The sequence below is a fragment of the Medicago truncatula genome, chromosome 2, assembly GCF_003473485.1.
Source record: "Medicago truncatula cultivar Jemalong A17 chromosome 2, MtrunA17r5.0-ANR, whole genome shotgun sequence".
Classification (NCBI taxonomy): domain Eukaryota; kingdom Viridiplantae; phylum Streptophyta; class Magnoliopsida; order Fabales; family Fabaceae; genus Medicago; species Medicago truncatula.
Window position 1 is genome coordinate 241,016 of NC_053043.1, and position 23,104 is coordinate 264,119.

A 23,104-nucleotide genomic window follows, 5' to 3' on the forward strand; every position below is an offset into this window, starting at 1 on the left:
TTTTATCTCGTGACTTAAACCGAATCAAACGGGACTGCGAACAACCTTAATAATAATATTAAAAGTATAAAGGAACATTATATGTAGATCATGTTCTTCAAAAACAAAATGCAGATGTTTAATAGAGGAGAGAGAGAGAGAGAGAGAAAGAGAAACCATTATTCAAGAAAACCTTAATTAACCTATAAAAAACCCTTGATTAAAGAGTTTGTATTGATTAAAATTTTACATTTATTGCACCTTAAACTATGCAATGCTTGTATCGATTAGAAAAAACACATTTATAACTACACTAAAAAGTACTAATGAGATTTTTATAATAATTTTTTCTTTCTCTCTCTTAACCAAATTAAGACTTAATAGTTTTATAAGTTGTCCCATAAGTACTACTACAATTTTTTTATGTTCATATATCATTACTCTTCATTTATTTCCTCTCAAAAAATGCATTCATTTATTTATCACCGCCAAAAATCAGAATAAAGATTGGAACAACAAAAAACATTGGGAATTTGGGGGGGGGGGGGGGGGGGGGGGGGGTGTGTGTGTGTGTGTGCGTGTGGAATTGAGAACATGTATGCAAATAAAACATAGAAATTGTCATCAAAACTCCAGAATCTAGATTAAGTGCATAATGATGAAACGGTACAACAACGAAAGACAGAAAACAATATCCTTTAAAAAAACAGAAAGTTGTAATACCGAGTAAATGGAGTAAAAGCGATGTCAAGCACGAACTCCCCTAAGGCTAACCATGCGGGTTGAAGTATCTCCGTGGGGTCCCCTCAATGTTGAACCCCCTTGAGTCCTCCCTGAATTCTGATAGCCGCCTCCACCCGTTCCCCGTCCTCTAGAATAGCCGCCACTCCCACCAGCTTGACTGAACGATAATGCCCTTCCTCCACCGTATCCCGTGCGTCCACTGCCTTGCCTTGTTTGAGAATAGGACAAGTCTTGCCACCTGCCACCTGAAGACGTTCCACTGCCACCGCCAGCAGCTGCAGCGGCATAATCCTGCCCATCTCTCCGCCTTGGAGGCAGATCCAACCCACCACCGCCTAACCTTGCTTCTGTAGCTCTTTCATTACTCTCTGCAAGGATAGATAATTTCTCAGTCAACTGGAATGCCAAAGCCTGCACCCTTGAGTGTTCAACATTTCTGAAAATAATGCACCCAGTTGGCTGATCCCAGCTTGCATGAAGCTCCTCATTGATCATCATCCTACTGACAATACTATGAACACGAGGAAGAGAGAGATCGAAAAAATTTGTGAGCTGATCCACACTCAAAGAATCATATGATGAAGAGAAAGTAAATAGGTATGTCCTAAGCGCCTCCTCCTTGATTTTGTCCTTCAGCATTTCTAGCACGGTGTCACGATTTTTCACAAATTTCCAAACCTCAAGAGATGCAATAATGTCAAAGGCCTTCTGGAAATCTCCATTAATAAGAACCCTTGTGGCAGCCATAACATGATCCCTGACAGTTTCAGGAGGACCGGTGAATGTTTGTTTCTCACTGACCTCAAGCAAGCGGCGGAAATTCTTACTGATGATCTTACGCTTAGCATCATGAACATTGGCTGCCATGTTTGGAACTTCCAGCAGCATAGCAGATGTAAGATGCACTGATTCCAGGAGCTCAAGATTTATATGCATATGATATGGCATCTGCCGTCTTCTTTCCAACCTTTCCTGAAAGATAATTAAAGAATAGTTAACAGTATGTTAAAGATTAAACCCTTACATTTTCATGGCAGCTGAAAGAAACTGAGCCGATAGAAATACGGCAAAAGTTGCCGATTAGGATTTCAAAAAATCCAATATAAAGTTTGAGACATTATTGTTTTAGTGGTATTAACATCATCATAAAAATCGTAATCCAAAATTTTGAGGTTTGAACCTACCAAGACAGGAAAACTACTTTCTGTGATATCTAATAAAATGTACTCAGCTAAGAAAAAAATGCCATGCTCTGATTACACTATATGGTTATCTAAAAATCTCACAAAAGTTCCCTCATCAATTTCAGTTATGCTAAAATTCAGGCACACTTTGTTAGCAAAACTGAACTACCAGTGGCAAAAATAAAAAATCCTGAATCGAGTGGGGTAAGAAAAGGAAACGCTTCCCACTCATGCTTTATTAGTTTAACACTATCCTTTCCTATTCCCTTAATTTGCTATGGTTTATACAACAGGGAGACTCTGACACAATATTTGTAAACAAAATAGCCCCCCAGTAACCTCTGTTGTCAAAGCGGAAAAGCGGCGCGGCCACCCCAAAAATTGACACGGCACGGTATGCAGGCGCTATTTCATAACGCGGACACTAATATATTTAATATTAAAATACCATACTATACAAAAAATATACTAAAATACCTTACATAAAAAATATGCTAAAATACCTTACATATTACTTTAAATTTATGTAGTATCCATAATTTGAAATAAAAGCCACAAGTCTTAGACATAATTGAATAGAATCATTAGTATATATATAATAACAAGGACTAAGAAAGTATGAAAAAATATGTTTAGTATTAATATAAATGAAAAATTAAAGATGATTAATTTTTTTTTTTAGTATTAAAAACTATAATAAAATGTATTTAATAATTGCTATCAATATAAATGAAGCATATATTTATTATTATTTTTTAACAATATATTTATTAATTTATTAATATAAATGAAAATTTTATTTTGTATTCATATTTAGTATTAACACCATTGTTATTTACTTATTTAAAATCTGTAAGCTAATGTCATCGTTGGGCCTAGCCCAATGACCCAATCCAATCAAGAACAGATATGGAATTTTACCACGAGATTTTACACACGAAGCAAAACGCGCCCGCTTTGACCCGATTTCGACCCGCTTCGCTTCACAGAAACGCGTCCGCGAAACCCGCTATTGACCCGCTTTCCACAAACGCATGACTCGGTAGCGTTGTGACGCGGCTCCTTGTTTTTGGCCGCGGTAGCGCCGGGAGCGGCCGCGTTTGACCACAGAGCCAGTAACAAGATAAAAAAAATAAAAAAATAAAAAAATAACCTTAGAAACAAAAACAAAAGATATATGTGATTCAATTGAAGATTATGATTCAAATGAAATGCAGCAGCAAAGAGAACGGAGAAATATGCAGCCAACAATCAAATTTAATTTCTGTTTGAAGTAGCCCAGTTGAGCAATAATATTATACCTCAAAATTGATTAATCCCCACTCAATGTCAATGTAAAGATAAATAAGGCAACTAAACTGCAATCCAGATCACCTTTTATTTTTTCTATTTCTATGAAAAATCAGACAGAGATTTCTTTAGAGCAGTGACGTTGGATATATTATAATTATATTACTGAACATCAGATATAATTTAAGCACCTGTATGCACTTAGATATCTATTTGAGAAAGAAAAAAAAGCTGGGATTTAGTACCTGTTCTGGAGTCTTTTCATGATAACGGCTCTGTGAAACTCCTTGCGCAAGCAATTCTTTCACACGCCCACCAGAATAAAGTTCCGACAAACAGCCATGCGCTTCAGAAACCAGCCCAACCCGAAAAGCACATAGACCTAACTGTGACATAGCCCTGTTAAAAAGTATTTGTGTCGAAATGTCCATGTGGTGAACATTTTCTTGCAAATGACTCATAAGCAACAAATCACGGGCTACTGTGAACTCGTCAAGAAGAGCATGGTGATATATATCACAAAGCATTGCGCGTGCTTTAGTGCGCTCATCTCCGTATTTGTATATCAGTGATACTAACACATCCATTAAGGTCCTGCTATTTTCCGGGAAGGTTGGTTTCCGCGCCACAAGTTCCGGGGTAACAACAAATGGAGCAGGAATTCTTGTATCCTCAAAACCTTTTGACTCCTCACTCATCTCTCCATTATCTCCCTCAACTGTCATCTCAGCCAATTTTCTCGTTGCTTCGTAAACCTCATGTGGCTTGTAGTAAATGAGTTCAACCCTCTTCAAGGCCACCTTAGAAGAAGCTTTGAAATCTCCAATGCTTTCAAGATATTCCTGGACATTCTGTGCAAGAACAACAAACTGAGGCTCATCCCTGAGTCTCTCAACATATTCACGTGTGTGGGGATCAATGCACTGCAAGCTCTTGAAAAACTCGGCATCTATTTTTTCTAAGAAAGCAACTAAGTTACCCCAGACATGAATGGGTCCGTCATAGTCATCCCCTTTCTTAGTTTCATTCTCGTCTAGCTCCACAGAATCATCAACCTTTATGTTTGGGTGCTGCACGAGAATGTCGAGGATGACCAGCATGTTCTGCACACACTTTTTCCACACATTTATGGGCATATGCCCACTGAGTCCTGGATTAACATCAAACTGAGCAGAAACCACACTGAAAAGAATTTGCAGCTTCTGAGCAGGTGTTTTAGCAACTTTTGTTAGGAAAGTAAGCTGCTCAACCTGTTCAAACCTTCCAGTTCCCTTCCTGCCCCTGGCTTCCAGAATCTCTTTGAACTTCTTGTTAACAGTGTCCCATGTGATCTCACTAGGTTTTTTCATGAACATTTTCTCCAAAAGCCTGTCTTTCTTGCTAAGCTTTTGATCCCAAGGAGCATCGCCATCATCACCAGGCCTATCATTACCAAGCTCAGAAGTTTCAGAATCGGATATGGGCTCCGGCTTCCTGAGCTGATCAGGTTCAATAATCTCATCATCGGAGTCGTAGTCGTCAGAGTCGTCATCATCGTCATCCTTTTCCCCCTCGCTCTCAGGACTCTCCCTGCATTTGATAATCAAGTCCTCGTATTGCTTATTGTTCTTCTTCAGTTTCTGCTTCATTGAGTTGAAAGCTTTGGCATTGCTGGGACTCATCTTCTTTTTGGCATCCTTATTAGCAGAAGCCTGAGCGAGGAAATCTTCAAGCATTACAAGAGCCTTGATGTAGAGATTGGGGATCTTTTGGGACTCGATAACACGCATAACTTTCTCGAGCTGTTTGTTGATCTTGTCAAAGCTCTCTTGCAAGCTGACCCAGTCATTGATCTTGATGGCATTCTTGATCTGATCGACGGTGGAAGCCATCTCATCAAAACGCTTATCTTTAGCAGATTTAACAACACGCTTTTGGCCATCATCGTCGTCACTGTCATCAGCATTACCATCAACGTAGTATTTGCTTTTACCGTTTGGATCTGTTGGAGCGGGTTCAGTATCACTGGGTTCATCATCAATATCAGTGGGTTCATCGTCGGTATCACTGTGATCACCACCCTAACAATAGAAAAGAACATATTATTTGATAAGACAGTGAGTGAATGAGTGCGAATAAAACAACAAGAGTAAGAAATGAACATACCTGGTAAAAGAATCTGGAAGTCATTTGGCTTGAAAAGGACAGTAGCAATACAATCGGCAACAAAAAACCTACAACCACAAAAATCATAGAGAACAACACAACATGTCAACAGCCAAATTTTATCCCATTGATCGTAGGGTAATCACATAGAACAACAACAAAACCAAAATACCCTTAAAACATGCTCTAAAAAGACTTAACTTCTAAAACAATGTTAAGAGGTTAATACGAGGTAAGTGGGTCAATATTAAGTAGATCGAATAAAAGTGTTGATAGCAATAAATTAGTGTCCTTGCTTCAGTCTATCAAATTAATTTCCAAATTTGTGCACCATTTTTTCATCAAATCGGGTCATCCAATCACCGAAATACTCAAATGAAGATCAAAATTCAACTTGATATTATGATCTGTACAATCTCGATGAGAGGGTGCGTATGGCTTGACATGTATTTTATTTTATGTCCAAAGTCGAGAGAATAACAATTGTGTGTTTATCGAATAGATAACATAACATAACATACGAATACGAAGAGAATAACAATAACAATAATAAACAACAAAGTCGAGAATTAAGGTTATGGCGTACATACCTCTTGTGCGATTGTCTTGGATGCTGAAGAACCCTAAATCAACAACAGATTAGCCGGGGAAAGATGGATAGATAGATACGGTGTTCGGGTTTTGTAGTTTGGGCCCTTTCAATTCAATGGGCCAAACCCGGATGTACACCCTAACCTCTTTTTTCCATGACAAACCTGTATAACTTTTTATTTTTAAAAGGAACAAGTTGTGTACTAATGAATTTAACTTGACATGTTAATATTATATATTTTTTCGCAATCAAGAGTAAATAATATGTTGATAGCATGCATGATATAGATCAAGTGCTTCACCTAAAATAAATAAATATGTTGGGTTGACGACATGCAATTTGAGTTTAACTAAAAAATGGCAGTCGACATCTTCAACAAAGATGGAGAAAATGATATGGAATTTGGATATGTTATTTCAGTTTGTGTACATAGTTTTGCCTTTTAGTTTTCAAACTCTCGTGTTTAGTCTAGTCAAAGACAAGTAAATTAGGTCCATCTAGCTCACACGTTAGCACGGGCAGCCGTATGATTCAGTTAGCTTTATTGCTTATCTTGATGCACCAGCATGTATAACCTTGATTCTTGTAAAAATAAATAAATAAATAATATATTGAAACATAAACTAACTCTATTTGACGATAAACTTGTAAAAAAACAATCAATTATTCATAAATATAACATTACTGTATATATCAACTTTTTTAATTGACAAATCATGTTAGAGTTCAAAAATAAAGTTCTTTCCTTGCACTACCTGGCACATTGAAACTTTTCTTTAGAGTTTTCACCTCAACTCTCAAAGGTCTTATGCATATAATGCACATTCCTTGTTTGTTTCAACATGATTTATCTTGATTTTCTATACTAAACTTGTTGTTTGTCCGTTGTCGTGGCCACCTTTCCTCGTTCTCACAGTGAGTTCAAAAATATTGATGGTGTTTAAGAATATTGATGGTGTTTAAGAAATACCGTTCTTTATTTTGTATCGTTTCAGGTCTCTTTTTGATTGATTGTCTCACACATCATCCACCGCCTCTAAATACCGTTCATATAGTTGTGATCTCAGTTGCATAATTAACCCATAAACGCTCCCTCGAAATCGACATGACAACTTTGTGTGCTTGGTCATTTCATTTCATCATTCTCTGGTTCTAAATGTAAATGCCTTAGTTGGTGATTTTATGTATTTCTTATTAGGCTTAATTACACTTTTGGTCATCGTGTTTTGGCCTACTCACGAAACTGGTCCTGCCTTTTAAAACAGAACAAAACGGTCCTTCAATTATCATTTTTGTTGCATTTTTCGTCCTACCCCCCATTTTATTCTCCAAAAACGCAGAGAAATGACAGTTTTAGACCTATCCCCTATGCTCAACCATGAAATAAACAAGGAATAAAGCATGTGGGTACAAAGAATCCACTTTATTCACCACACTAACCAAAAAAACCCTAATTTCTAAGATATATTTCAAATTAGGGTTTTTTTGATTAGTGTGCTGAATATAATAGATTATTTGTGCCCACATGTTTTATTTTTTGTTGATTTCATGGTTGAGCATAGAGTTAGGTCTAAAACCGCCTAAAACTGCCATTTCTCTGCGTTTCTGGAGTTTGAAAATAGGAGGTATGACGAAAAACGCAACAAAAATGATAATTGAAGGACCATTTTGTTCTGTTTTAAAAGGGCAGGACCAATTTCGTGAGTAGGCCAAAACACGAGGACCAAAAGTGTAACTAAGCTTTCTTATTATGGGTGTGTTTGGTAAAAATAAGCTATAAGCTATCTGATAGCTGAAAAACTAGCTTATAGCTGATGGCTGATAGCTTATAGCTGAAAAAGCTCGCTTATTAAAATTAATGTGTTTGATAAAGTTACTGGTTGAAGTTGCTGGTAAATATAAAATGACATAAAAGTACATATCTATTTTATTTATTTATAAACAATTTCACTTAATATATTTATTTTTAAATATTTTAATTATTTTAATCTTTAAAATGATAAATGTGGTATTAAATTAAATTGTGATTTTTGTGTAATTAAACATTTTAACTTTGATATAATATATCTTTTTTAAAAGAACTTTCATATAATATATCTTTTTTATTTTTTGAAATTACATAGTTTTATTTGAAATTATAAATAATATATATAAACTAATAGAATGCAAGAGGATCTATATATAAAAGGAAAAAAAGAAAGTGCATGGCTGTTGAGCAAACCGGAAAAGAAGAAACAAATGGCAGTTACTTTGATAACGTGGGTTTAGTGCTCACTTGTTTACAAAAAATAATAAAATAAAAATAAAGGTTAAAAATGGAAGAAAGCTATAAGTTAAAAAACTACTTGAATTAGCTTATTAAAAAACGCTATAAGCGAATAAGAAAAGCTTTTTACCAAACACATCTCATTCTATCAAAATAATCTTATAAATTAGTCCAACAACCTACGAACTAGCTTTTCTGTGTTATCAAACACAGCCTATGTTTCTTTGTTTGTTTTTACTATTGTTTCTATTTTGTTTCAAATTTGTAATTTGTAATTCACATGTTTGTTGAAGTTTATAATAATGACGTATTTTGTCGATATCATATTGACTATTGAGTAAACAAGTTTACAATGTATAATTGGATTGATCATGTAGACATTTATAATTTCTTTATTATTTTTAGCATTTTTATGAAGTTATTATTTTTTATTAAAGAAAATGAATTTAATTTTTTAATTTAAAAAAAAACTTGTTTTCCTAACAAAAATGTTTTTATTGGTCTAAATTATTTTTTTGTCCGAAGTGATAATCCACTGAATTTTTATTTTTTTTTTGCACTTCTAGATTTTATTGGCCTAATTTATTTATTTGTGTATAAAAATAAAAATGGAAAGTGGGTAGAGAGCATAGGTGGAAGAAGCAGTTACAAGTGGTCCATCAAAAATATAAAAAAAGTAGAATAATGAATGAATAGTAAGTAAAGAGGGAAAAAAGAGTAAAGTAGATTGAATTTGCGATCCATCATCGGTCCGTCGATTTATCATCTCGAAGACAAGAAATGAAGTGAATTATGCAACGGGACTGCTTGCTTCTCATCATCGTTCCTCCCCGTTTCAGTTGCAGTTGCAGTTGCAGGTACCTACCTTTTCATTCTTATCTTTAACTTTCATAACTTTGATTAGATCTGATCTCAACAAATCTAATTCATGTCTTTATTTGTTAGTTAATTTGATAGATACTATTATTCGAGTGATTGTGTGCTTTTGGATTGGATTGGATTGAATTGAATTGGATTTGACACAAGACTGAGTGAGTGAGTATTATGGCGTCTGCTAGCCTTGGAAATGGCGGTATCGGCAGCAGTTCAAGGTCTGCTGCTGCCTTAAGAGCTGCTTCTTCTTCCGTCGATTGGCTTGGCAGAGAGATGCTTCACATGAACCTCAATCGTGATCATGACCACGATGACGACGACGAGGATGATGCCAGAGAGAGTGAGCCTGACATCATTGATGGTGTTGGTGCTGAAACTGGACATGTTATACGAACAAGCATTGCTGCACGAAACGGTCAATCTAAGCAGGTCTCTCTCATTTTTTCCATCATTTCCTATTGGAAAACTAACTCCTGTCCTGTTCTTTTATTATGTCACCATTTTTCTTTTTCAACCTCACAGAATGTTAGTTATATTGCGGAACACGTAGTTGGGACAGGCTCTTTCGGAACTGTTTTTCAAGTAAGCCATCCTTTTGCTTGCTTTTCATATCGTTTGCAAATGTTATGCTGTTATCTATCTATATATCACACACAAACATCTTTTTTCAGGCTAAATGTAGAGAAACAGGAGAGATTGTTGCCATCAAGAAGGTTCTCCAGGACAAGCGTTACAAGAACAGAGAGTTACAGATTATGCAAATGCTCGACCATCCAAATATTGTCGCCCTCAGGCATTGTTTCTTTTCAACCACCGACAAAGAGGAGCTTTACTTGAATCTTGTACTTGAATATGTTCCTGAAACCGTCAATCGTATTGCAAGAAACTATAGCAGGATCAACCAGCGAATGCCTTTGATATACGTGAAACTTTATACGTACCAGGTATCTGGTTACTTCCTTGTTTGTTAGATTTGGGAATGGAAAGCTGCAAACACATACATTATACATGTAAACTTAGGAAGTCACAGTTCCCCAAAATATTTGATGGCTATCATATTTAAATATAAATTACATTCTGCACATAGCAATATATTGTAAAAATAATATATGATCAGTCCATGAAAACCCAACTCTTTTAATTCCTGTCTGATTTTCTTTCTCATATCATATATTACATTTCTCAATTTTAGATTTATCTCATCTGGATAAGTTGAGTTCCGGTTTCACACACGGAATTCTTTTTCAAAAGAATCGTAAAACCTATTTTCCAAACAAAATCATAAAAACATTAAAAAAAAACAAATCATAATCGATACCACTTTTTATATATGGGTGATAGACTTTTAGAAGGAAAGGAAATAAAAGAAGTATAAAGTTTACACAGTTCAAATCGCCGGTCATTTTTTTTTTGTCAGTTGATAAGTTTCTCTGTTCTTTTCTCTGCAGATATGCAGGGCCCTTGCCTACATACATAATTGCATTGGCATCTGTCATCGTGACATCAAACCTCAGAACCTACTTGTAAGACATTATTTGAATAACTGAATTTTTCTTACATGGGAATCATTAGTTTACTAAATACCTCACAATGGGCTTGTTTATTATGATATTGTTTTTTCACATGCTAATTTTGAAGTTGAAACATTTCAACACTCTTATCAATTTAAATCGACACTGAAAGGAAACATTACTGAGATGACCACAAAGAAATAATTAATTAAATATTGTTTTTACAGCTTGTTTGGTTCAGTTTCCATTTTATTTTTGGTTAAGTGCTTGCCTGCCTGCTTGCTGCTATCCTTATATGTCTGTGCATTTTCAAATAAAGGTGACTTACTCTTTCAAAGATTTTTCAATTATACTTTACTTTGATCAGTTTGTGATTTCTTCAACTTTTCTCTGATGTTTTCCCTGGAATGGATAGTTTTACGAATGCTGGCTTTAGTTTATACACTACATTTTTTGGCCATGCCAAAGACAAACTCTTGCAAATGGTTGGAGCCCCAAAACTGGCTTTATACCCAATCTTGATCAAAGAAACTGGTTTAGTATGTGAAGGACCTACTACCTCAAAACTTGAACTACTAGTTGGAGAGGCAAGCCGTACAAATACGGCTTTATATTACCAAGAGTATGCATGTCACAGCTTTATGCATGCTGGTATGTCGTGTCACTGTTTTCTGGTTGAGATTATCTAGTGTAGAATACACAAATTGTCTCTTCTGTTAATTTTATCATCTCGTTTTCTCTGCCAGAGTCTGTTGTTCTCTATCGTGAATGATATGTGAAGGTTTTTGAACCTTTACTATAGTAAGGGAAATACAGAACAATTCAATTATCAGTATTCATCTATTGTATATATCTGTTTAAAAATTACTTGCAAAACAAACCTGAGTCTGGGGTACCTTGTTTTTTTTTCCCTTCTTCCATGTTTCGTTTGTCTCTAGCTTTCTCTGTGACATTGAAAATTCTGGCTAGAGGATAATAAATATTATTATTTTGGCCAAGTATTGAACTACACGATTGGATTTAAATATAGTCCTTTTAAGGGGCATATCTGTTCCTTCTCACTGTCTTCGGACAGTCAATTTGAAAATGCTTAACCCAGTTGGAAGATGATACAATATATACCAGTATACCTGTGTTTGCATCAGTCAGTCAGTTGCTAATGGTTGTTCTCAAATGCACGTTCTCTTGCCAGGTGAACCCGCACACCCATCAGCTGAAACTATGTGATTTTGGGAGTGCAAAAGTGTTGGTAAGATATAAAACCCATTAAACTGATGGTTGATGGAAGTTACTTTTCTGCCCCTCATGTTTCATTCTTGTTTTAATTCATCAGGTGAAAGGAGAACCTAATGTTTCATATATCTGTTCAAGATACTATCGTGCCCCAGAACTTATATTTGGTGCCACTGAATATACAACTGCCATAGATATATGGTCAACTGGTTGTGTAATGGCCGAATTACTTCTTGGCCAGGTGATTTGACACTCCCCACTCAGTTCTTTGTTTTTCCATCGTCTTTCTCGTTTTCTTGAAATACAACTTAAATTGCAGCCCTTGTTTCCTGGAGAGAGTGGAGTCGATCAGCTAGTTGAAATCATCAAGGTGAGGATTTACCATCAATGTTTTTCAACCAGTCTTTTGATTTGGCCATGCAAGTATTACTTAGAAATCACAAGAGATTACTTACTATTCCATTTTTTGTTATTTCAGGTTTTGGGAACTCCTACCAGGGAGGAGATTAAGTGCATGAACCCAAATTATACCGAATTTAAGTTTCCGCAGATAAAACCTCATCCATGGCACAAGGTTTACTCTCTTGTGCTTTGCTTGCATTCTGATGTTTATTGTTTAATGCTTGTAATTATTCAGGATTTAGGTTAATTATTTTATGCTTATTCTTTGTTGGCAAGCTAGATTCTAATATATGTTGAGCCTGTATTTCGAATGTACTATTAACATTTAATTTCTTGAATGTTGATTGTTTCTTGTGTGATAAAGGGAGATGTTTCATGGAAAAAAATAATGACGTTTTGTATAAATGCGAACGAAGCATAATCCTTTCTAGAGTTGTATTTCCTCCATATCCCCCGAGAGTTTTAATTATATGAAAAGTTAAAATAAAAGTAGCATTCCTTCCTTTCCTACTATTCTTCATTTGGGGTGATAAAAACAAAGCTAGTATTGATGAGGTAGTGTACCTGTCTTCTTTATGAGGATTGTATTTTGATATTATTTTATGCCGTGGGTGTTAGCGCATTGGTGGTTGCTTAGTGTTGTATCCCAAAGGGACAGAGTTCAATCCATGGTAGGGACTGTATGGCCTCCCCCCTCCCCCTAGATAAAAAAAATAAAAATAAATAATAATTATTATTATTATATTTCCCTCCCCCTATTTCTAAAAAATATAATAAATCAATAAAACAGTATTTTAATCTGACTTGTCTTTCTGAACTTTGCCTCTACATTACTTATTTATCGGCACTTCTATCTAACTACATTTTCTCTCTATTTGATTCATGTACATGTGTTCCACATCCAAGTATTACTTCAATTGTACATGATATAAATTGATATGGTCCTAGTCCTGAGTTATTATGGCATTAGATAGATTTGAGTATGAATCATGTCATCAACTTATTTATTTTCAAGTTTTGTATGTCCGCCTCACTGGATTGTTGATCTGACATGTGTTGGGATCAGTGTTGAAAAATATGAAGGACCATATGAGATTATTGCTAGAGTAGTGTAGGTAGGTATTGATGGCATGTCTTAGTTCCCTGTCCGGAGATGCTTGGAGAGCTGAACAGTAGTTCGTTAGCAATCAAATAAGTTTTAGGCTACATTTTTCAAAGTCAGGGATGGGCATTAATGGTTGGGTTGAATTCATATTATTATAAATTAGTCTCAGTAATGCACATGGGTCTGACGTTATTCAGTTTGAGCAAATGCAAAAAATCCCGTGTATGTCCGGCCTACATTATCTAAAAGATTTCTTGTTTGCAAGAGGGATTGACTTTGACATTATCCTGATTTGACAGGTCTTTCAGAAACGTTTGCCCCCAGAAGCAGTTGATCTTGTCTGTAGGTTCTTTCAGTACTCTCCTAATTTGAGATGCACTGCTGTAAGTTTAACTTCCCACTTTTTGTACTTGTATTCTATTCTTGTCTTGTATGTACAATTGTTATTGAAAAATTATTTGATGCTTGCCATCTTGTGGCTGCAGTTGGAAGCTTGTATTCACCCCTTCTTTGATGAATTAAGGGACCCAAACACCCGCCTTCCCAATGGTCGTCCACTGCCTCCGCTGTTTAATTTTAAACCCCAGGGTGAGTCTAAGTGCTACGATAGGCTCAGAGATGAGCAAAATCTAAAATTGAAGTTCTCTCCATGTTTGGTAGGTATCATGGTGAGCTGGGCAAAATCATGGCACCGTGATTTTGCTGAACACACCGCGGTACCAAACAAGCTCTTAAAAACAAATCTATTTAAAGCAGTTAACCATTAATATAATTGTGTGAAACATTTACATGATTTGTTAGTAAATTGTGTTTCAAATGGATGAAAGGAAATGGAAATTTTTTGTTTTAGTTCCATAGTTTGGGTCACCGACTCCCCGAGTCATGATCATAAAGGAAATCGTGTGCGGTTCAAATCCTGCATACGCACGCATAATACATATAACTTTAAGGACGAGTTTTTAATTTTTTACCAGAAAAGGATGAGTTTTATGATGCTTGGTTTTTAATCATCAGTTGTAACCATATCTCTGGCCACAGGAGTGCACGATACAAGGTTTTCATACTTGGTTTTTTTTTTTGGGACAAGTTTTCGTACTTTGTTCTTACTTTTGTTTTTGCATTTATAATTCTACATTCTTCCATATCTTACTGTATTATTTATTATTCGCTTGTTTTTGCCTCTAGTCTGTTTTAGAGCACCTTTGGAGAAACTATGAACCTCTTTTTGTTTGAAAAAGTTTTTTTATTTTTTTATTTTCTGTTTTCATTAAGAATTAGAAAAGCATCGTTCTTTTTAATTAAATTTTATAGTGATGTTTTAACCATTTTCTACGTATATACTGTATTTGCATGGAGGAAATAAAGTGGAAATAATGTGAAGTTTTTTATAATTATTATTGCAGTAAGAACCTTCCTGACTTATATGTTCATTGTTGCAGAACTTTCTGGTATTCCACCTGATGTCATCAACCGGCTTATTCCAGAACATGCTCGTAAACAGAATTTATTTATGGCTTTGCACACCTAGCAATTTATTTTTGTCCTCGTTGCTTACTAGCGGGCTGTAAATCATCTGGTGTATCTGAGGAAGAGTGCTGCAGAAAGAGTTCCTCCTAGGATTACATTTTTAATATTATAATGATTCTATTTTTTTTTTGTCTTGTCAAAGGAGCTGTTTACTATTCTTGCTCAGGAGTGAACGTTTTCATGTATATTTATCGCAGGCCCTTTTGGTACATCCTATCTTATATAGAGTGTAACTTGATAGTGTTCATGATATAAAGTGATATACTCTGTATTAGTTCATAATATATTTTTATAGTTTTTAACATCTGACGAGCCTCGTATGGTATGACTGAAATAATTTATCCCGCCCAGTTTTGTTGTACAATACCATGAGGAGAGAGTATAAAAAAATTGGGTAAAATGACGATTTTACCTACGGAAGTGTTTGTTTTAGGTCAGAGACACAGTTATGTAGAAATTACTTCATACTCTCTAATCTATGATCTTGCTTTTATATAGTTGATGTGACTCTGGTAAACTATCAGCTGGGTCAACGACGAGGGAATATACTCCCTCCGTCCCTATATTTAAGCTCCATTGGGTTTTTTCACATTTTTTAAGGAAAGTTGTTAGTGTAATTAATGTGTCTATTTTGTGTGTTAATATTATAAAATTGCCCTTTGTTTGTATGTATATTAAATTTGACTTTTCATATCTCAAGACAAGTTAGTAGTATTGATTAAGGGTATGTGTAGGGAAAAAATAATAATTGCATCTACTAATTTGAAAAGGAGTTTACATTTAGAGATAAAACTAAAGTCAAATGGGTGCTTAGATATAGGGACGGAGGGAGTATTATACTAAAGGAATTTTAATCTCGAAAGTATAAGTCAAACATTTGCAAAAGTAATAAACAAGTTAGGGGTAAGACTTTATTATAACCACCAAAAGCCTTCTTGATGGAGTGAAAAGTAGAGGTCGTTCGACTAAGAATATTTCAGAGAAAGCGACCACAATCATTGAAAGATTCTCGGGTCTTGCTAACAAGTGTCTTAAGGGCATTGTTTAAGCAACCCATAAAAGGGATTTATATCTTGGGAATAAAAGTCAAACATTTGCAAAAGTAATAAACACAGTTTTCTATGTAAAAGTTTATTCTTTTGAATTCTTAAACAATACCCTAAGGGTACTTGATAGCATTTTCCTATATCAAATGTAAAGATGAGACAACACATCCTATTACCTCAAAACAGTTTGGCAATCAAACCCACAAATCATATTTATGAAACCATGATTCCAAGCAACATCGAGATCAAGACCATGAGAAATGACTTGAAGATTGACATTAAAATTAGAAATGAATCCACAACTTCTTGCAAAACCTGTGCTTAGAAACATTTCTCAAAAGACCACCAAAACTGAATAACCAATAAAGCTACCCTCAACAACGACCTTTATCACATTCTTTGAGGGAGAGTGTTAGAAGACAAGAATAGGGGTCGAGACCTTATTATAACCACCGAAAGCCTTCTTGATGAAGTGAAAAATAGTGGTCATTTGACTAAGAATATTTTAGAGAAAGCGACTACAATCATTGAAAGATTCTTTGTTGTGACATTTCTGGATCATCCAAGACCAAGTCATAAGTTGAATTTAAGATGGATTAGTTGATATGATGATATAATTACTTGATACAGAAGACTCACAAATAAGAATATTATATAAAGCTTCATTAAAGATATCAATCATCTCGTCTTTATCTCTTGAGGAAGATCCCTTGGTTGTATTCCTTATTGACCTATTGTTGACTTTATAGCTATAATTGAAAATAAAGTGTGCGTGTGCGTGTATATATATTTGTGTAAGAAGTTGACACAAATTACAAACTAATAAAGAAGTTGACGCAACAATAAAACTAAATATAACTTGCATATGAAGCAAACTTATTTTAATCAGTTTTTTTTTTTTTGGCTTATTAGATCATTTGGTCCCTTAAGTTATTTCTTATTTTCATTTTGGTCCCATATTTAATAAAAATGTCGAATTGGTCCCTCAAATTTTGCTCTGTTTGCCAAAAAAATCCTTTATGTCAATTATTTTCTTTCTCGTTAGTTTATGTACATGTGGCTAATCCTATGCGGCAGATATATAAGCTTATAGACTGCATAAACCCAAAAGTAGGTGTTATCATGGTTTTGGGGTGTCTAGCCATTAATTGGACTTGAACCTTTTGACCGTTGATATCTCTCTTTTTTCTTGGGAAGGGTAAAAGGAGAAAAACCCTTGAGTTTCCGGATTCGGGGGTCGTTTTCGCTACGGGAAGGTGTTAGGCACCCGGAGCGATTATGGTATTCCATAAGAGCCGCTCTCCTAAGTTTATTTCTACGCTTTAGTTTTATTGCTTATTTGTAAAAAAAAAAGAAGGTATGATTAGTGAAGAATGGGGGTGAGAAGAAGTAGAATTTGATTTTTATTTCGGCTTGGAGGAGTTTTGACTCCTTGCCTACGTACCCTTTTAAGGGATCAAAACCGTTCGTAGTTCATTCTCAAGAAAAGCTTTGTTTTTGTTGGTTGATTTTAAGTTTGAAAAGAGATTTTGAAGAATAGAGATGAGAGGCCTCAAGGGCATGAGATTTGAAAAAAAGTGAGGTGGAATTAATCGTTTTGCTAAATGAAGTCCAAGTATAGTTAAAGTTCATTAAAGGTTTTACTTAAGAGAATAAAAGGGAAAAGTTATTGGAGTTTTGACTCCATTTTTCATAAAAATATTTGAAGTGAATTTATTTGCATATTTTTGGAAAACATTGGATTTTCTCTAAGTGTTCAAAACTAAACGTTCATCTAATCATGCAATCCTAGCCATACATCCATGCATACAATCTTAAGCATACATCTAAAGTGAGTGTGTGCGTGTCGGTGCGTCATAGTGTCCATAGTCCATATTACAAAAATTCCCTAAATACATTCTATGGCCTCTTTGCCAAGCTACAAACCAATGATAACAAATTACATCACCAAATGAATTAAAACTTGCAAAAAATAAATGCTAGGCTTAAAGAAAGTGGAGAGTGGAGAGGGTGGTGGAATGCTATGAAATGTATGGCACATGAGATGAAATGGTTAGTAATCATAAAGCACAAAATAGTAGGAAATAATCAAAAGGAAATGCATAAAAATGGCAAAGAAAAGGTAATAAAGTGGCAATAAACCTAAAAATTTTGATGTGATACCTAAAGGTGCTTGTAACCCATAATCATCACATCATGGCAATTTTGAAAGAAATTTTGTTTCAAGCCATGACATGAAATTAATGGAAACACATGCAAGCAAGGTATCACACCAAATTCATAGAGAAATTTGACACTCTATTCTCTAAAACAAACACTTGTTGCTTGTAAAACAAGAAATCCATAAAATCATATTCAAAAACAGCAAACAAAAGCACATTTCCAGAGGCATATTCATCACCATATTAGGCATCATTCATCCATGTCATAATATCAAAGTGTCAAGAACAAAACATAGCAAAATGCATACCAAAAGTGTAAAAACACATAGAATTAGTTCATGCCATTTTAACATTTTTTACATGCAAGAAAACACCATAAAAATGCCAAAAATATACCAAGAAACAACTAGGATTTTTTAGGAATTTTTATAAAAAAATGTAGGCAAGTAACAGGTTCAGATAGCAAGAAAGGCAGTGCAAATAGCAAGAAAATAACAAAAAAACGTAAAAAGAACTAAGCCCAAACCAAAGCCCAATCCTACAAGGTCCGGATGCACAGGAGCCACACGATTGATCCAGGGTCCTGAAACCCTAGATCAAACGGCCAGGAATCAAAGGGGAATGGACCGGATTGGACCGGTCCGGTTCGCTGGCTATATAAGGGAAGGAGCTCCGGTTTTCTCCATTTTCCACTTTCCTTTCTCTCTCTAAGTCCTTCTCTCTTCTCTCATCTCTCACCTCTCTCTAGAACCTCGCCGCCGGTGAGGATGAAGTGACGGCGGAGACCTTGAAGGTCCGCCGGAATCTTCATCTTCTCCGGCGAGCTCAAGCAGTCTCCGGTGACCTAATTTTCCAGATTTCAAAGATTCTTGCATATTTTGATTCGTCCTTTAACCCTAAACACGAATCCAGCATTTGTTTTTTCAAATACGGCTTGAAACGACGTAGATCTTGAAAAAAACTTTTACGGTTTTGAAATGATTTTTGATTTTTGAACGAGATCGTTTAGATCTTTAAAGATCTACATCGTTTCGTCGTTTGATTACTTTTTGACGCTTGTTCTCGCTTTCAAAACGTTGATCCTTACGGATCTAGATTTTGATGTTTACGGTTATAGTTTTCTTTGAATTCTGGAACCTTTGGATCTGTTTTGCTTGCGTGATTTTTAGGTTTAACAGTGATATTACTTTTGAAAAAGAGGAAATGAGTTTTACCTGAAGTTTTGGTTGAAACTTTTAATGGAGGAAAATTTTTGGAAAGAAACTTGAATGTTCTTGATGATTTTGATTCTTCTGCTTGCTCTTTGGACCGAAAATAAATCGGTTTACCGGTTCATCTTCTTCATCTTCTCTGATTCTTTCTCTGCTTCTCTGTGATTACGTGCTTGAGCTTGCTTCAATGTTTCTTAGATTTACGTGAGGAAACCCTGTGATCAGTGCTTGAGCTTGCTTCAATGTGAGCTCGCACTTGGAATTGCAGGAAAATCTTCAATCCGGTGATGAAGATTCACACGAATCTCTGAGGATTGATGCAAAAATGTTGATTCTGATGAAAATTAGGGTTTCTGGAAAACGGTTAGGGTTTTTGTTCTTGGTGTTCTTGAGAAATTCTGAGAAATTTTCTGTTTTTGATCTAACTGCTGAGAGAGAGAAAGTTGGAATTGTGTTTATGAGTTGGCGTGTGGTTATTGCTTCTGATCCTGACTTGTACAGTAAATGCGCCTTTTATAGGCTGCCATGTGTACTCTTGGACCAATAGGAAGTTGACACCTGGACTTGTATGAAAATGGCACGGCTTGGACTTGAAATGAATTTGGGACCTTTCTACAAAAACAAAAACTTAAGGACTAAACTGTAATTAACCAAAAAGGACTGAAATGAAAATTGGAAAGGAAACTGGACTGAAATGCAATTTTGGGACTTCAATTGAGGGACCAAAATGCAATTAAAATAAAATTGAATAAAAAGCGTAATTTGACCAAACGTAAAGCGAAACAAAAATAAAATTGACAAAACGGACTAAAACGAACCAATGGCTTAAATGAGGTACTTCAAAGTAACCTCTCTATGCCAAAATTTTGTGTGAAATGACCAAAATGCCCCTAGTGCTAAAAATGACCTAAACAGATTCAAATTGACTTGACACTGACTCAGATGCAAGTTTGAAATGAATTTAACAAGGTTTACTGATGAAATGTTAAAAATCAATCTGAAAAGACTCAGAGACAGTCACAAGGATGAAAATGGGTCCCACTGCAGGAAATGACCAAAATACCCTTCTGTACGACTTTTTGCAAATTTTGGAATAAACTGTAGAAAAAGCAATGTAATGATTCAGAGACACTTTTGAATGACTTACAAGACAAGTAAGGACATTTCGAAAGGTTTTATGCAAGAAAAACATAGGTAAAATTGTGATTGAAAATACTGCGAGGCAGAGACAATTTGAACTGTGCAGTTGAAATTTGATAATTGACAAAGTTTGAAACGAAATTGGGCCCAGTATTTTTAGGTCCAAAAACAGGGTATAACAGCTGCCCCTATTTAAGTTTCTTTGTCTGGAGAGTCAAGAGACGGAGTCTTTGGCTTGACAGGACGAAGATACTTAAATATTAGCATTTGCACTGTGTTTGGACGTAAAAATACGCCTACCCATTTTCAAATAACATGCATGCCATGCATCATTTGGATTATGAATGCAAGACCTCATGGGGATTGGAATTAACAAAATATGTCATATCCATTGCGGGATTGGTAGACATTGACAAAGATAGTGAATAGCAGAGTAACGGGAAACTAGAAACAAGTTGGACAGGTACAAGCTGTTCTTGGATTCAAACTAGCCACTTGACCGGGAATGAAACAAACAGACAACTGCGAGTTGTTCTTATGGATTCGAACTGGTAACTTCACAGGGGATAGAGGTTACTGGACAAACATGAGTTGTTCTTATGGATTCGAACTGGTAACTCACTTGGGGATATTGGAAAGTGCGAGTTGTTCTTATGGATTCGAACTGGTAACTCGACTGAAAACATGTAAAATTGGCAGGTACGAGTTGTTCTTATGGATTCGAACTAGTGACTCGACTGAAAACATGTAAAATTGGCAGGTACGAGTTGTTCTTATGGATTCGAACTGGTTACTCGACTGAAAACATGTAAAATTGGCAGGTACGAGTTGTTCTTATGGATTCGAACTTGTTACTCGACTGAAAGCAAGGCAAATAGACAGGTGCGAGCTTGTTCTTGGATGCGAACTGGTTACTCCACCGGAGACAAACAGATAGATAGGTACAAGCTGCTCTTGGATTGAGCTAGTCACTTGACCAAACGGAAACATATTGACAGGTACAAGCTGCTCTTGGATTGAGCTGGGCACTCGACCGATAACATAAGCGAATTGATAGGTACAAGCTGTTCTTGGACTTGAACTAGCCACTTGACCAAACAGAAACATATTCACTGGGGATTAGTTTGTTTGACAAAATATAGATTGAGATTGACTTGACGTCGATTTGAATTGAAAGGCAGAAATTGACCGATATTATTGGCTCACAAGGTTTTGACAGAGAACCTGACATGAGTATCGAATTGAGACTGATGTTGACATTGGAAATGCGATATGCATGGATGATATAACAGTTTCATTAAATGCATGGGTACGCAATATGCATGATTATGCATGTATGAATGCTTGTAATGCATGACTGTTGGCAGTTTGTAGGCACGACTTCACGGGGAAGACAAGACATTAGAGTATTGGGCACGTAGTGGCTCGTGCTATATTACACATTCTTGGAAATCCTCTTTGGAGATGACGTCGTTGGGAGACGTGTCGGAACCATAGCTGAGGGCAGGTAGATATACAACTTGCTGGAGATAGAATCTTGGAAGACCTGACTGGGGAAAATGCCGTTGTGCTGGACATTTCAGTGCTGGGTATGTTGTAGACATTGCATCTGTGGTCAATGCTTTTTGCATGTTATATTCTCAATTTCATTCATTCATTTTTTGCATCCCATTTTTGCCTGGATCGCCCTTTCGGGTTTTCGATCCACCGGGGAAATAAATTCTTTTCAATGCCCCATTTTTGCCTGAACTGCCCTTTCGGGTTTTCAATCCAGCGGGGTGCTCATTCTTGCCTAAGCCGCCCTTCCGGGTTTTCAACTTAGCGAGCCTTTTCATTTTCATGCATTCTCATTCTGTTTTTTCATTCTTGCCATTGACCACAGACTATCCTGGAGGAGAACCTGCTTGTAACACATATTGAAATAGACATCAACATACTCTCACTCATGCATGTTTCATTTGAATGTACCCTGTTGCTCAGGTTTGCTTTTCAAAATAGACAAAAGTTTTCAATTTTCAAAATGTTTGTTTCAAGCATTGTCATTATCAAAATAGAAAGAAAATGTTTTGTATATAGCTTTGAAAGTAGAAGAAAAAATAGAGTTTTCAAACAAAAGCAAAGGCTCAAATTGATGTATAAGAGTGGTGGTCAGCCAAAGGCATGACTCCACGGATTCACAAAGCTTGGAAAATGGTAATTTTATTGGTTGGTGGTACATTGAACACAGCAATCATTACATTTCCTGGAAACTTTGAATTCGCAAGCGTAGGAGCTTTAGATGAAGATAGTCATCGACGGCAGCAGATGCCCCAAGGGGGACGGTGGCTGGCCAGATATAGTTACTTGCCTTTTGTTTCAATCTCATTTTTGCATGAACCGCCCTTCTGGGTTTTCGATTCATCGAGACGCTCATTCTTGCCTGAGTTGTGTACAATCTCAGCGAGCTTTTCATATTTGTTTTTTTTTTGTCCCTTATTTTTGCCTGGACCGCCCTTTCGGGTTTTCGATCCACCGGGAAGCGCATTTTTGCCTAGGCCGCCCTTTCGGGTTTTCGACCTACCACGCTGTTCTTTTTATATTTCTAGGCAAAGTATTTCTTGACTATATCGGCATTCACTGGATTTGGAAGTTCTACACCATCCATGTGTGTAAGAATTAAAGCACCACCGGAGAAGGCCTTCTTGACAACATAAG

The 23,104-nt window shown here is 35.9% G+C and overlaps 2 protein-coding genes across 3 annotated transcripts; one reads left to right on the forward strand and one right to left on the reverse strand.

Moving 5' to 3' along the window:
* Positions 1-574: 574 nt before the first annotated feature.
* Positions 575-6,089, reverse strand: LOC11428517 (eukaryotic translation initiation factor 3 subunit C-like). Its single transcript, XM_039830182.1, has 4 exons — positions 5,933-6,089; positions 5,343-5,410; positions 3,443-5,257; positions 575-1,695 (listed from the first exon to the last, which is right to left on the reverse strand). Exons 2-4 carry the CDS (start codon positions 5,364-5,366, stop codon positions 727-729), a joined length of 2,808 nt encoding a protein of 935 aa, XP_039686116.1. The 5' UTR covers positions 5,367-5,410; positions 5,933-6,089; the 3' UTR covers positions 575-726.
* Positions 6,090-8,827: 2,738 nt separating this feature from the next.
* Positions 8,828-15,155, forward strand: LOC11430329 (shaggy-related protein kinase kappa). 2 transcript variants are annotated; one of them, XM_003592861.4, is made up of 12 exons: positions 8,828-9,057; positions 9,146-9,502; positions 9,596-9,655; positions 9,745-10,017; positions 10,522-10,596; positions 11,777-11,833; positions 11,918-12,058; positions 12,137-12,187; positions 12,296-12,391; positions 13,624-13,707; positions 13,810-13,912; positions 14,764-15,155. In XM_003592861.4, exons 2-12 carry the CDS (start codon positions 9,245-9,247, stop codon positions 14,850-14,852), a joined length of 1,287 nt encoding a protein of 428 aa, XP_003592909.1. In that variant the 5' UTR covers positions 8,828-9,057; positions 9,146-9,244; the 3' UTR covers positions 14,853-15,155. The 2 variants fall into 2 exon arrangements, with proteins under 2 accessions (XP_003592909.1, XP_039686117.1); XM_039830183.1 differs by having other exon boundaries at positions 8,828-9,051.
* The last annotated feature ends 7,949 nt before the right edge of the window (positions 15,156-23,104 follow it).